Consider the following 15,834-nt stretch of genomic DNA (forward strand, 5'->3'; position numbering starts at 1 on the left):
ATATTGGAACTCCCTGTTTCTGGCAAGCGCCTTTATTAAATCCCTGAAGGCAGAGGTTGTTATCTTCATTCAATTTTGGACACTTGGCACATCACAAATAAGAGTTTTGTTGATTCAAGACAAAACTCTGACAAGAAGTCAGAAGACTCTCATTTCTTTCCTTGTCTTTGCCACCAAGTTTCCACATGACCTGAACCAAGCCCCCTGGGTCCTCAGGACTCAAAACCTTTTTCAAATTCATGGTCAAAAGGCCTACTTGACCAGATGTCTCAAATTACTACGTGCCTATTCAGGGTAACCTGTTATCACCTCTGGCAAGCACAAAGCACAGACAGATGAGTTAGGGTAAAAGTATGTCTGAATTTGCCCTTAATTTGTTCATTTACTTTAAAAAAAAATTTGAGTATATTTGCATTTTATGAAACAAAGCAATTCAGTTCAGTTCTCCTGACTTATTGATTTGAATACATTTTGTCTCATTCCCTTCTCCATTACTGGAAGCTATCTCTTCAGTTCAAAATTACAGTTGGACAGGAAGGAGAAAAATAGTAAGCTCCTAAAAGTGACTTTAGTTTCCCTATAATCAAAGGCATGGATGGTTGTGAATTCCTTCCAGTAGAAACAAGAGGGCAAGGTGTTCAATGAATCCCAACACCTCTATTTTGAATCACAAATTCCTGGAGATAAATTGGGATGGTGATTGACAACCAGTAAACAAACACCTACTTTATTAAATACAACAGAAAGGGTTTCCAATTTCCTAGAAGAAAAATAACATGAACCAGCACTACCTGGTAAGTGTTACAAGATTAAAATGCCCGCATCTGAGAGCTCCCTACCACACTGCAGATGCTTCAAGGACAGCTGTCATCAGAGCTGCTGTTAAGACGTTTCTCACTGTGTGTAGCTTCACAAACAACTCCTCAAAGACTGAAATGTTATTCCTATTTTAGAAGCTGTTAGTGTAGAGAGAACTTATCAATGTGGAAAAGAGACGCTTGCTTCTTTAATTCAAGAAAAACCATGAACTAATTATAATTTTTTTGGGGTGACACGGTCTGCTGAATGCTCTGTGAAGAAATCTTTTTTCCATTCCTACCACATTATCTGGTGACAGGAGGAGGGTAGAAAGGTGCCAGGGTGCCACGGGGGATTCGTGTTGCCGGTCCGCACTCCGCTCCCTTTCTGCCGGCAGTAGTAGGCGTCTTTTCTGGCAGCTGCAGCAGCTTGAGGCCCGGGGGGATAGGGGGTGGAGGGTTGGGCGTGCACACCCACCCATCACCTCTTCTTGAAGCCGTATTTTTTGCGTTCATAGAAGAGATCTGTCTTAGAGCTTCCCAAATTGACAATCTTTGGGCAACCATCTCTCTGGAAAACAGAAAAATTGTCATCTTTAGGCATGAATTGAGAGGGATCGAAGATAAAAAGAACTTTTGGATTAATGGTCTAGCCATGCAACATCCTACCAGTTGAGTTATTCTATTTGATCAATTGTTAAGAAGTTACTAAACACCTAGAATGTAGCCAGGCTGTGCCTACCTTCAATCCAGTGGCCTGCACAGACAATGCTGGATTCTCAGCCCACTTCTGTTGCTAACATGATATAATTGAGGTAGAATCTAAAACTCTTAAGATGTACTAAGGGTTTTCTTCAAGTGAAAGGTAAGAAATGGTAATCATCATCTACAAATCAGCTCTCTAGCTCTCTTCCACTATCTCAAGAAAAGGGAAAAACCTAAACACTTTAGAAAACAGCACCTTACATTTTAAATACCACAGAATATTGGATTTGATGTGTCCTTATTAGTTTGCTTAATTTGACACATGGTCTTGAGGGGAAGTGTGTTCCTATGCTAGAGATGGCTGCTGATGGTCCATACTCTGATTTGCAATGACATGCTGTGGGGCCATTTTGTGAGCTTGAATGGTTTCAGTGAAGCCCCTGGGAAGCTGTGTTCTTCAGAAAAGATGACTCTATCAGTTGATCTGGGATGATGGGGAGAAAACTGGGGTTGCTACTGGAAAAAATCTTCACAGGTCTGATGATTTTTATTAACATTCATGTCAAAGGAGGTTGCTTCCTGTGCCGTCGGGCCGTAGAATGAATTCATCAAACCTTTAAGATATCTCATTTCTAATTCAGCTGATTTCTCTTCTCAGGGACTAATATGAACACTGTACGAGAATCTTTGAAAACGTACACAGTCAACACAACATTTCATTTTCTGTATGTAATACATACACCATGTATTACACTGAGAACTACCATCTGTGGAGTCTGACGTACTCAGGGAACCAGGATGTGGGCACAGCCCTCACAATGGCTTGCTAGGTGAACTCTAGCCATATAATCTGTATTCAAAGTCCTGGTACAAATGAGGAAACAGCTGCCTCTTCCTGGGCCAAGGTAGCCTGATATTAAACACAACATGCCCTAAGACCTTTAGAAATGCTATGAAATCCTGTGGTATGATGATAGCCTGTTTAGGCTTACGGCACCTTACTGACTTGTGTGATTGTGGGCAAGGCACTCCTCTCTGGACGCATATTCCTCAACTGTAAAATAAAGGAACTGGTCAATGTTTACAAACTATATAGAGCCCTAGAGAGTCCTGAGAGGTGCCACCCCCAATATGTTCTCACTAGTAGTTTAGGTTAAGATGGCAGGCTCTGAAAGCTAGGCTACCTGAATTTTGATAAGTTATTAACCTCTGTGTGTCTCTATGTAGTCACATATGAAATTATTACAATGGCAGAGTCTACCTCCTAGAATTAATAATCAATAAATATATTTAGAACAGTGCCTGGCATATAATTAGTTTTTAATGTTCTAAGAAATTGCCAAAAACAAATATCAGCAATCTCATAATGATATAAACACACAACTTCTGTATAAAATATTTTTTTGAAAATAGGACTCTACATATTTAAAAAAAAGTTAGACAGCCAATGCATTGGATTATTAGATCTTTGGCTTTTAGAGTGTTTTCTGACTCACACGTTTCCTGTTTTCTTGCCCAACCTCCCGTTTTTCATTTTCTATGCCTCTCCCACAGGTCTCATGGTTGTTCCCAAAATGAGAGGTGAGGATGTGAGTACTGGACCTGGAAGGCTTTCGTTGGGTATGCCTGTGAATGGAGAGCATGGACAGGAAGGTGGAAGGACTCTTCAGAAACTCCTGTACCTTGGAGGCTGGTACAGGAGAATATTTGGGTGTTGAGCTAGAAGTTATTTTAAAAATACCTGCAAATGTCAGCCTCATGGCAGCAGCTCCTTTAACAACCGTTTGTGTGAATGCCAGGTTTCCTCCTCTGTCAGTCCTTGTTTCCATTATACTAATTAAACATGCCCACTAACACGGCACCAGGAGAACCCTAAGCTGGGCTTCTGTCGAAACCAAACTCCATGCCTTCGGCTTCCTTCTTGAGGAGGGCTGTGTGTCAAGTCCATTTCTATGGCAGGAAAGCAAGCTACAAAATTGCCCTCTTAACAGTAGTGAAACTCAGGACTTTCAAGTAAAAGTTGAAAACTAACACTACTCATGTAGCAAAATATAACATACCAATGGGAAATCTGTATAGAACTGAAATGCAGAAAAAGGCAATTTCAAAATTTTAAGATCAGACAAATACAATTACTGAAAATGGGTCCATCTCTTTGTTTCTTACAAAGTGTAGCAAAGAATTATGAACGGGTACCAGTGGCAGGCCCTGCTTTATTAACAGAAACTTGAAGGTGAAATGTTCATTCTTTCAGCAACTGTTTAAAGAATACCAATGATGTAAAAAACAGACTGAATGCTGGGAGTAGTATCGGGTTTTCTATCTGAAACTTGTTTTTAAAGTCCTTTAAGCTCTCAGTAAATGTATTCATGAGGTAACAGGGATTACTACTACTTTTTTGTGGACATTTCCCCAAAGCCACACACAGCGTGTTACTAGCAAAGGCAAGATTCAAACAGGCTTTCTGACTTCCGGTCTCATGTTTTTTTCTAACAGGGCTTTCAGAGGCAAGAACCAAAACCTTCCCATGGTTCAGGCAGTTAAAGAGAATGATAAATTTGCGAATTAACTTTGAAAAGTATCAAATATCTTTTGCATCTATCAAATACCTTTTGCTCTGCTGTTCATTTTTAACGGGGAGAAGAGAATGGTAGAAATAGCAAGAGAGCCAAGCACAGCCTCAACCGTGTGGTACAGTGATTACAATTAAGTGTTTTGAGTTAGGCTGTGCATCCTCAGTGGAGATAAAAACATCTTTAATATTATAGTAGTCTGTGATCTAAAGTTCATCCATACCCAAAAAAATCTTGTTCCTTGGTGTTTAATTCCTCTTGTTAGGGAGAAAATTGTTAGTTTAATTTAATGTAAATTTTAACTTTTCTCCTTGGTCCTTGCGGGAGGCAATAATAGAAAAAAATGTTGAGAAACACTGAGTAAGATAGTTTTAGTCCCAGATCTGCCACTTATTACCCATGTGACCTTGAACCAAGTTGTTTAACATCTCTAAACCTTACTTTCATCTTTATCATATAGAATTTTTGGAAAAGAATGTTCAGCACAGTACCTGGCACACCGCAAGAGCTCTATAAATATTAGCTATTTTTGCTTTCCAGTTGGGATAGCTGAGAAAAATGGTTAAGCAAAAGTAGTAAAGGAATCGAGAGTTGAAGGGGATCAAAATGATTTTGCACTATAAAAAACTACAAACTGATCCTCTGGCAGCAGCACCCAGATATTATCCCAGACTCCTGAATATTCCTGAAACTTTGAAAAACTATAGAGAACACCCAACTTAGTTTCTTGGTCTACTGCCCTTAAAAATGATGAAAGTTGAAGGAACAGAAAAATTACAGGGGCTGTTTTGGTTGGGAAGGTTTCTGCATAGGAAAGTCTTAGCCACTTAATCTGTATGATGATCTGTCGGGCTGAAAGGCTGGATCATGTCACTGGACTGCTTTTGTTCCTTGGAAACTATTGCTGAGTAAATTTGAGCTAGGTGCCTCCTCAAATATCCTTAGAACATTCTTGTATTATGTGAAGTAGGAGAAGTGACATCTAGAATAATGTTCAGAGACAGAATGACGCATGAGGATCCAAAGGTATCAAGTCACATACCAAAGGCAGACGAGTCAGACAGAAATTAACATTAATTAAGTACTCTTTGGTTGCAATCTTATGCCAGATAAGGACTCTAGCTACAATTATGCAAAGTTCAAGAAAATGTCCTTAATGGACTCTTTAGCAAGTTTAAGAATTATCTGTACTTTTTCTTGACTGCTGTCATCTTACCATGGTTTCACTACTTATTAACTACCGAACACATACTATGTACCAGACACTCTGCAGGAAAAGCTCCCCTGGCTGACGTATAGGGTCAGCACCAAATGTGTACCATTCTTACACTACATGCCAGGCACTGTACCAAGAAGTGGGGAAAAGGAGATACCAAGACATAAACCAAGGTCCCTTCTCTAAAGGAGTGCAGCTGGTGGATCAGATCAAGCAGGATATGATTTGACAGTCAAAGGTAAAATGCAAATCAGAGTTTAGGACAGGAGAAAGTTCAGATCAATGACTGAAGTTATTCATACTTTATCTACAACTCTTCTCATCTCCTTAAATAAAAGAAGACTTAATAGTATAAAAAAAGTCTTATCTGGCTTGATTTGTCCCACTTACTGGGGGGTAGATAGGATCCAAACGCACAGACCACTGAGATGACTGGGATGTTTCTCCTCAACACCGGCACATCCTACCAAAAGGGTTTATAAAAGGACAACTTGGTGTAACGGGGACACCAGTAGGTTTAGTCAGACACTCTGGGCTTGCCGGTTATTAGCTGGGTGAGGGACTGTAAAATGGGGATAATAATCCCTACTTAACAAAGTTAACGTGAAGAATAAGGGAGACTACATCTATAAACTATCTACTCTCTATCATAGAATTATTAAGAATTGTATCTTTTGCGTTATCCTAGATTCAGTAACTGGATACGTTCTGTTAGCCTACTGGTACTGTATCACACTTCCTTTTATTGTGCCCTCCGCCCCAAGAAAAATGGTAAAACTCACCCTTCACATGGTATGGATCAATTAAGTCCTCTATCCTGCATTTGGTTCCAGGAGCTGACTCACTAGCCACTGCCACCACACAATGTCAAGGGGGCAAAAATATCGTGAGACAGACTCAATGAATTCTACAGTAACAAACCAAAGGCATTAGCTACTTAAAGCTGAAATCAACCTGAACTGTCTCATATTCAAATGTCACATCTGCCCAAAGTCCTTAATGACAGTAAAGAGAAATACTGAATGGCTGTTACACACCATGCACTGTACTAGGGCTTACAAAATGCAAGATGTTGTTTCTGAATAAAAATAATCAGAGAGACATCAAAGGAATAGAGAGAGGGCTCTCCAAATTGCTGGTGTTAACAAAGATTTGCTTCTCTTGCATTTTTGCCCTCGACAGAAAATAACTGCCTTATAATGGACTACACCCAGTTCAGCTCACGGAACTTGAAATTATAACCTAGGTGACTAGCTGAACATAGTAATCTCCACAGACCACAGGAGTTTGCCATGGGCGGCAAAGTGTTGTCAAATAAAAGATCAGATAGAAAGCTTAGAATACACTCACATCCTTCTCCTGGATGGTGCACTCCTTACAGTAATAAGCATCGGAGACTCCGGGGCCTCCACAGATCACACAGCGCCCCTGATAGGAGCCATAGTTACACTCATCACATATGCGCACCAGGGTGCAGGGACGCACGTAGGAATCACAGATCACACACTTGCCATCACCTGTGATAAAAAGAGAATGGAGTTATGCCCACTTGCAAGGATCTCAAGTCCTCTGCTCTCTTCCTACTATGGGGAAACACACTAGTCTCCTGAATGTGACTTTAGGTCCCTCTACTTTGGCATCACAAAACTTGGCTTACTTAGTGTCTATCCCCACAACACATAGGCAAAGTTAATCAACATGTAAAGAGCTTACAACAGCACTTGGTAGATAAGTCTATATAATTACTGGCAAAAATGTGTGTGTTGGAGACCAGGTCATGCTACTTCCTGTTCAAGGCTAGAGATTTTCTCAAAACCTAAACACAGTGTTTAAAAATGTGCAAGTTGGAGTGGGGACGTGCAGGGGGCCTTCGGTTGCAGTCTGGCCTTCAGTGTTTGCGTTTCCGGGCACATTGACTCAAAGCCCTCTGTGGTACCACAGGAAATGCTCGTTTGCTGACTCCACAGAAACTGAGTGTGAGGGGTGGGGTGTTCGGGAGGGCGTGCTCCACTCACATTTTTCACACAGTCTTCCGATGGCTGCAAGATCAAAGACGGTAAAGAGGAAAATTAGAATTAAGGTTCTGACGAAGAGGGGGGAAAACATACTAGAGCTTGGAATGGGGACAGAAGCAGGGACTACAGTAAGCCCTGAGGGATCTTATCTCTCTTTTCCTCATAAACTTCCCAAACCCACATCCTCCTGAAGCTCCTTCCAGGTCCTGAGCAATCTCAAAGTTTCTCTGGACCCCACCCGGCCGCCCGCCTCCCGCTCCCAGCACGCGCGCCACCGCTTTTCATCAAAGGCCACAAACCCGCGCGCTCCTATGCCGCCGTGAGGCGGGAAATGTGACACCTCCGAAGCAAGGCTCGAAGAAGAGACGGGAACCCCCAACTCCCCAGCTCCTAATACTACTCCAACCCAGAGCGCTGCAGGCATGGAAGCCGGCTCACCAACACCAGCCTGCTTGCGGCAAAAGATCAAGTCCGGATGATGTTTAGCCATGGTTCACACTGGAGAGGGCCACCGGAAGCTTCGAGACTTCCGTCCGACCTTTAACCCTCTTTGTACCCGCCTCCTTGTCGCCGTGATTGGTCCCCTAGGCTTCCATCAGCGTTCATAATCTCTGCACCAAACCCCGCTCGTTCTCGCGAGATCAAAACCCTTACGTTCCGAAGTTGAGTTTCTGTGACAGCTGGGGAGCCAGGTCCTGGCAGGTGCGTTCAAGTAATAAAACCATGCCTTTCCCCGATTTCAATGGAAGAGACAAATCCAAAGTTCAAAGTTGATATCTGCACTTCGATAAGACATCTTTGTGAGATATTTACTTCCGTAAGTGCTTTTATGCAGCTTTTTCTTTTTGCGTGTGGGTTCCTAACAGTAGCTCCGCCCACGGCACTGTCAGTGCTCTGGAGCCTCTGCAGAGGCCCCGCCTTCACCGTGACGTCTCTCTTTAGGCCACGCCCCTATCCGCAGGCTTTAAATTCACCGTGCGTCACGTCACTTTCGCGCGACCTCATCTTTGTCAGTGCACAAAATGGCGCCTTACAGCCTTTTGGTGACCCGACTGCAGGTAAGCGAGCTCAGAGCCCTCTGGGTTCACGGGGGCGGGGTGCCTCCCACTGTGCCTGCGGCTGTGGGCGCGGCGAGGCGAGGCGGGCCCAACCTTCGGTGACTTCTTGTATACCTTTCCCGACCGTGGGCCTTGCGCCCGTGCCCGATCCTCCGGCGCCGAGGTCAAGGGGACCCCGGCGCAGTCAGCTCTGCCAGCCCTGTCCACGCCCCGTGAGAAGCGTGGGTCCAAGTAGCGGCGGCCGGTTGAAGAGTGGATGCACCTCTTTTTTTTTTGGCGACCTCACTCCCCTTCTCCGTAGGGTTTCTTTATGTTCCTCAAGGTTAGGACAAGGTGACTGGGGGTATGGTCGGTGTTGAGCCCGCTGGGCCCAGCACCTGAAGTCCTCACGTCTCATCTCTCAGCAGCAGAGACTTGCTATCCAGGTGGATCTACAGTTGCTAGGCCTGGAGTCTGGAGAAGAAAGTGTCCTCCTGTTCCATCTTTTGGGATGCTGCGGAACACAGCCAAGAATGGGGCGGGGCGTATCCAGCCCCGGCTATAGTAAATAGTAATAACAGTAGAGACTCACCTTTGCGTAAGATTGAAGGATTTTTAATTCCTTTTCCTATTTTGAGTCATATAACCATCTGATGAGATGATTAATCTTATTCGACAGGTAATAAAAGTAAGTGAAAGTTAACTGCTGTCAACTGAAGTGACCTGGCCATCTGCCCTACTTACAGCCCCTCTTTTCTCCTTGTCCTCATGTCAGCCTGTCCTCACAGAACTTTCTGAGCCAGAGTGTGATCCTTGAGCTAACATTCGTATTCGTGAGAGTACCAGAGTGGAGTATTTTAAGCTCACTATTAGTTGCTTTTCAATTACTAGATGACAGGGTAAAGAGACAGGACAGTTTGACCTTGACTCTCCTGTTATGAACCATCGAGAAAATTGTGACTGCCAGATGGACTTTTTTTATTTCCAACTTGACAATCCTAGGAAGGTTTTATACTGAAAGGTTTAGTGTCAAGCATGTGTTTTGTTGATAAAAGTAAAACAAGAATTGGTAGATATTCTTGACAACCTGTTACATTTAACTTTGTGAATCTACTTTGATTCAAGTGGCATAACTTTGATTAAAGAATTTTAAATGTTGTTATGTGCTGTACTCTCAGGAAGCATTGTGTTACTAGACTTTTTTCTTTTTTTTTTTTCTTAAATTTAAACCTAATGGTTAAAGTGAAATCATTTATCTTAAAACACTTCTGATCTCTCAATTCTGGGCAAAGACAAGGAATTTGCCCTTATTTTTCTATAGGTCTTTTGAGTCTCCAGGTTGACAATGTAGAAATACTGTAGTTGTTTCTTCCTAATCCTGCTATCCCATGTGGTAGTGAAGTCAGGCAAGATTATTAATAAGATGATTCTTTGGTAGCGATTACAGGTTTATTGAACTTGGAAAAACAGACAGATATCATAGTGTTTTTGAACTGAAAAAGGACCTTTGAAAGCATGAGTGTTAGTCGGGAATAGAAGAGATCTGGGCTATAGTTCATATTCTCCCTTGACCCTGTGACCTTGAGCAAGTTACTTCTGAATCCTAGTTTCCTCATTTGTCAGTTGGGGAGCACATTCATTGCGACATGTATTGACTACTCGGTGATTGCCCATCCAGTCAGATTGTCATGATGACTGTTCTAAAGTCATGAGAAAGTAGAATATATTTGTTTATGATCTGGTAGTCCAACTGCCTCTTTGACAGATAATCCAAGACCTTGAGAGCCCCAATGACTTCCAGTAGCAGTCAGGACTAATATTCAGGTCTCTTTGTTTGTTCATTTAACTAAGATGAATGAACACCATTATACCACACTGCCTCCCAGTAGCCAGGCTGTCTTAAATAATGGCCAGCTAACACAGTCCTCTGAAAACCTTGTAAATTTACCTCTTTTGTGTTTAGCTCCAGTTAAGAGGTGATGATACTGTCTTAGCTGTCAAGTCTGCATAACCCTGTCCATGCATAAAATTTTCCTACCTCATTCACTGCATATTTACTGAGCACCCCACTATTTGCTGCAGATACAATGATAAGCAAAAGCAGACAATTCCTGTTCTCATGGAGCTTCCACTATATTCTAATGTATTCTACTGCAGAGAACCTTGAAGATCTTCAGTCAAAATATTTTTCTTCTGCCTTTGGCTGGACCAAAGGTGAAGATACATTAATAGAATGATGGCAATTACTATTATCACTAAGAGTAGCTAACATTTATCTTACTGTGTGCCAGTAATTTCATGTGAGCCTGCGAGATAAGGCACACCGGTTAGCTCTATCGTATAGTTGAAGAAAGAGGATTAGAGCAGAAATAGAGTTTAATGGTTAAGAGTATGGGTCTTGCATCACACTACCCTATTTGAGTGCTGACTCTAACACTCACTAGCTTTGACTTTGGGCAGGTTACTTCACCTCTTTGTGTTCCTTTCTGCACCTGTAAGATGCGTATAATGGTAGATCTGACTTGTCTAATGATCGTTTTGTAATTGCAAAGTACTTAGAGTCCTGTCTTCAGGTAAGTGTGATACTATTGTTAAGTAAAATAAAATTAACTTGCTTAGGGCCTTATCACTAGCAGATTTGATTTGAATCTGCACCTTTCTGTTCCAAAGCCTGAGGTTCCAGCCCCTGCGCTAACTACACTGCTTCCCTTTGGTATCAAGATTCAGCCTGTCAGCCAGGGTACCATTAATGCTCCATAACCTGAGAACAGTGCTCTTAAAGTTGAAAACGTTTTATTATTTGACGGGACTTGCTACTAGGTAGTAAGATTAGAAACAGAATGAAGGAAATTGAGGTGAAAATTTTGAAAAGCCACGTTTCATTTACTCTCTGGTTTTTATCATTTTTGTGCAAATGACTATGAATAGTTAAAGAAAGGGGTTGGGCACTGGCAAATACATTTCTTAGGTTTTGGTTTTACCTTGAGTACTGGGGTGCTGAGTTTTCATCATGTGACCTTGCGGAAGCCATGTAACCTCTTGTATATAAAATCTGAGATGTCATTTAACTCAAGTCTGACATTTGGCAGAAGTGCCTCTATAAAGTACCATGTAAAAAAAAAAAATCTTGCTTTGAATTGTGAAACAGGTCATTCTGGTTACATGTTCACTGTAGTACCCTCTCAGGTGACCTATAGTCAACTGTTGATTTGAATTGAGTGAATGAATGAATGATGGAATGGATGAGTAAACAAACTTCCAATCTCAATTTGAGCAGATGGGGTAGAATCACCGTCTTGAGGACTGGAGGAGCACATCATTGTCTTTTGGACCAACCGTTCCCAAAATGTTTATTGAAATCTTACTATATGCCTAGCACTGTTCTGGACGCTGGGAGTACAATACTGAACAAGAATAGCGGAACCTATACTGTAGTTCTGGGGAGCCAGAAAATAAGCAAGTAGACGATTAAGAAAATTCTAGTTACTGAGTGCTCCAAGGAAGATAAACTGGGATAGTGTGGTAGAGAGAGTTGGGGTGGGCATGTGGTGTGTCATGGATTTTACTGGGGTGATTGGGGAAGGCCTCTCGGAAGGGGCGATGTTTGAGCTGATACTTAGTGATAAGAAGGCAGCCCTTCAGCATTTCGGGAGAGGAGACTTCAAGTAAAAGGAGCAGGATGTGCAATGCCCCTGAGATAAGTATGAGCTTGGCGTGTCAGGGATGAGAAATGAGGCCGGTGTGGCTGAGCTGTTGAGAGGATGGTGTGAGCAAGAGGTCACACCAGGTTACCAGGGTCATAGAGGCTCTGGTAAGGACATTGGGTTGTACTCCAAGTGTAATGAAGGTTTTAAGCTGTGGAGTGACAGGATCTGATTTATGGTTGAGAAGAGTCTTCAAGCTGCTGCATGGATGATGGCCCACAGAGGGACAGAGGAGGCGGCAAGGAGACCAGTGGGGCTGTTGGAGTTAACCAGGGAGTGGTGAAGGTGTCTGGGACTAGGTTTCTGGTAGTGGAGATATTTTGGAGGCAGATGGGTTGGATGTAGAGTGTAGGGCATGGGGAATAATTGAGGACGACTCCTAGGTTTGGGGCGTGAGCAGTTGAATTCAGTAGTTCTGTGTTTTCACAGTACTCGTAAATCTTAGGTTAGGGCTGAAGGTGATTCATTAGTTCTTGATCCTTTTATCAGCTCTGAACAGGTACTTGTATTTCACTGATGAGGAAGTAGGATAGGGTCAATTGTCTTGTCCAAGGCTCTCTCAATTGAGTATGAGCATCTTGTCTGCTGTGAACCCTGTTCTATCTTGGGCCTTATCCTGGTACCTGGTGCCTCAGGAAGGCCATGTGGGAAGTATTTAAAATGAGTGTTGATGCTTGAGCGGTCATCTTCATTGGCTCCAGCTTTCTTTGACACTCTGATTTGGAAGGCTCTGGACCTATCAGCATGAAGGAGGGTAGGGACCGCAACGAGGCTGCTCACAGTATTTTAACAGCAGCACGTAGACTATCAGGAACCTTGGGGAGACTTCCTCTGCCATAGTCTTACCCTGTGGCTTCGACAAGGTCTCAACCCTCTGGCCCTCCAGTTACACATCTGCAGAATGGGACATTAATAGCCACCCTCCCATTAAGAAGGGTCCTGAAGTCCTAATCGTATTTGAAAAATTCTTTAAACTCTAATGCACTATAAAAATTTGTGAATGATTTCAGGTGTTATCTTAGGAATATGCTCTTAATAAACCTATGGAAGCTTTTCTTTATTTTGGGGTCCTAAAAGGTATGGAGAATGGTTTTGGGGGTTCATTCTGCAAAGCTTGGGCTAGAGGGAAGGGCACCGGGTTTGGAGCAAGGTCAGGAATTCCACCTTTGCCCTGTGGCCCTCGGCAAAATAGTTAACATTCCAGAACCTCAGTTTCCCAATCTGTAAAATGGGCACACTGTTTTCTGCCCCAGGGGGGCAGTTGTGAATATTAAATGGAACTGTGTGTACAGAGTATTTGGGGCAAATATGGCGCAGGGTCTCAGCCTTGGGGAATGTCAGTCTCTGTCTCTAGCCCTGTATGTGGCCCACGGCCTCCATCACCCCCGCACTTACCTCAGCTCACAGGTTTGGAAAAAATTGGCTTTAGGGAAACCGCTTCGTCCTTCCATAATCTCCATGGCTACTGGGTATGTAGTAGTTGTTCAGGAAAACCTTTTGGGTACTGCTCTAAGAGAGCTTCGAGGAGAGGGAGCAACAAATCCACCAATTTCCTGTTTTTTATTCTCTAAATTGAAGGGCAACATAGAGAAAATGAGCTCTAGAATTACATTTACAGTAGTTCCATCCTTGGATATTAAAAGCCTTGGGGAATTTAGGCCCAGTAGGAGTGTTTCTGCTTTCATGTGCGGAAATGGAAACGGTAGCCGATTGGGAACTTTAATTCCGTGGGCAGTTCTGGGAGGTACCTACCTAATGGGTCTCAGGAGTTCCTCTAGTCTCCGACCCCCAGTTCAGTGCTGGGCTCCTTTACCTTCTGCTTGACGTTGTGTTGTTACTGTTATTTTTGTTGTTTACTGAGAGGGCCACAGAGCTGGTCGAAGACAAGGTCTCTGCCTGTGAAAGAGCTTGTATGCTGGTGAGGAAGAAGTCACTTAATAACGGTAATACAGGGGGCTGAAGCAAGTGGAGGGGCGCGCATGCTGGGCGGGGCTGACTCCAGGCTGGACTGACCTGGACTCGGGTGCCGTGGTGGCGTGTGTAGTCAGATGGCTGCGCCAGTCACTGCACTAGGTCTTGTTTTACAAATACTGCCTTGTTTGTCCTTCATAAGCACCCGAAGAGGTATGTATCATTATCTTGTTTTCATGATGATGAAACTGAGACCCAGAGAGGTTAAAGTCTTGTCTGAGGTAACAGCTAGTGTGCAGCGCAGCCAGGTTTTGAATGCAGATTTGTTGACTGCAGAATGCAGGCTTTCTACCACTCAACCAGCCTGTCTCCCCAGAGCCCTCCCCGGGGGTAGAGAGTAGAAACTAGGTCTTTGTAGAGCAGGCTAGATAGAGGGGACATGGTTGTGCTGGCTACACGCCTTTTTGGATGCATGTCTGTTTGGAGCCATGAATGCCTCCTGCTCCAAATACCAGCAAAGCTTGAGAGGGAGAGGCCAGGCTGTGGGTCAGCCTCACAGGCTGCCTCTGGAGCGCCTGGAGGATGCCCTTCTGAAGCTGGTGCAAAGCTGCTGCCCCAGGGGCTAGAGCCGGGCTGTGGATTAGCATGCAGTTCACAGGGTGCCTGGAGTTTCTGCTGCTGTCAGCCAGCAGCGAGAGAGAATTAGATGAGCGAATCCATTAACTGATTCTTTAAAGGGGACCTCCTACTGCCTTGGAGCAGTGAGTTGGAGAGACTGGCCTCCTGCCCCCTTCCCAAGCCTCTGAAAAGGACTGCATCACTTTTGTGCCTGCCAGTTGCATAGCAACCAAGCTATCTGATTGCCTTCTGGCAGGAGGGAATTGTTTAGCTTTGGATTCTTAGGAGAGGTGCCAGGCATCTCCTACTTAGGGGGTGGGAGAAAATTGGTAGAAGCAGCGGAGGTGTGGGAAGATGCTTCTTCTTAGGAGGGTGTTGACTGGCATGCATTCCTGTGTTGTCCACTCGGGCAGAGTCAGTCCACCAGAGGCTTTCCCACTAGGAAGGGCTAGGCCGCTGGTTGCCAAGAGCTGTGAGCCTGAAGGCTGAGAGTCATGGTCAGAGGAACCAGGGGTCTTACCTCACTCGAGCCCTGGAAGTTATCCCGCTGGCGCAGTGGGCTGCCTAATAAGGTTGTGCATTCCCCACCACTGGACAGGGCCTGCATAGCTAACACAGATAACTCTGTTAGGCATTCAAGGACAGAATAAGTGGATAAATGAGTTTTTCAGTATCATTTCAGTTCTGAGATGTGCTGTCCTGGTGCTAGTGATTGGAACTGGGGCTTCTGGTCTTCGGTGGCTAGGAAGGGAGGAGAAGGCATGGTGGGTAATGGCAGCCCATAGTTCTCCAGGATGCAGGCAGGCATGTGGGATTGGCTGCATCTCATTCTCCCAGGAGAACTGCGTAACAGCAGCCTACATTTATCGAATGCCTGCCAGGAACCCAGCTATTGAGCTCAGTACTTTTCCTTGAAGAATACAATATATTCGTAAAAGTTCCCTTTCCTTTTCTCTATTCAGTCCCCAGAGGCAATTGCTGGTAGGAATTTTGTATTTATCATTCAAGACTTTTTTCTCTGCATTTCCAACCAATACATTCTTTCTAATTTTAAAAATCTCTACTCTTTTACTCCCCTTTTACAGAAGAGAAAACTGAGGCTCAGAGAGGTGAAGAACCTTGTCTCAGGTCCCACAGCTAGGAGAGCTGAGATTCTAAGCCAGATCCATCACCTCTAGAGTAGATGCCCTTTCTGTGACTTGGCACTGGTGTTGGAGTGTTTCTGCAATGGCACGCAACAGGTCAGAATGGGGCCAGT

General features: G+C 43.8%; 2 protein-coding genes and 1 long non-coding RNA gene across 3 annotated transcripts in view; 1 reads left to right on the plus strand and 2 right to left on the minus strand.

Moving 5' to 3' along the window:
• Positions 1-700: 700 nt before the first annotated feature.
• PHF5A (PHD finger protein 5A) lies at positions 701-7,855 on the minus strand. The gene is made up of 4 exons (XM_016135844.2): positions 7,745-7,855; positions 7,307-7,330; positions 6,642-6,808; positions 701-1,368 (listed from the first exon to the last, which is right to left on the minus strand). Exons 1-4 carry the CDS (start codon positions 7,794-7,796, stop codon positions 1,279-1,281), a joined length of 333 nt encoding a protein of 110 aa, XP_015991330.1. The 5' UTR covers positions 7,797-7,855; the 3' UTR covers positions 701-1,278.
• LOC107505590 lies at positions 2,670-6,635 on the minus strand. Its single transcript, XR_001595748.2, has 2 exons — positions 3,244-6,635; positions 2,670-3,128 (listed from the first exon to the last, which is right to left on the minus strand). It is a non-coding gene; the product is annotated as an uncharacterized LOC107505590 (long non-coding RNA).
• Positions 7,856-7,983: 128 nt separating the features above from the next.
• ACO2 (aconitase 2) overlaps positions 7,984-15,834 on the plus strand; it is a 35,447-nt gene continuing 27,596 nt past the window's right edge. Inside the window, exons 1-2 of the mRNA XM_016135837.2 lie at positions 7,984-8,123; positions 8,249-8,364. Coding sequence (XP_015991323.1) covers positions 8,329-8,364 — 36 coding nt within the window. The 5' untranslated portion in view covers positions 7,984-8,123; positions 8,249-8,328. The remainder of the gene's footprint in view (positions 8,124-8,248; positions 8,365-15,834) is intronic.

This window comes from Rousettus aegyptiacus, unplaced genomic scaffold (genome assembly GCF_014176215.1).
Source record: "Rousettus aegyptiacus isolate mRouAeg1 unplaced genomic scaffold, mRouAeg1.p scaffold_m13_p_2, whole genome shotgun sequence".
Classification (NCBI taxonomy): domain Eukaryota; kingdom Metazoa; phylum Chordata; class Mammalia; order Chiroptera; family Pteropodidae; genus Rousettus; species Rousettus aegyptiacus.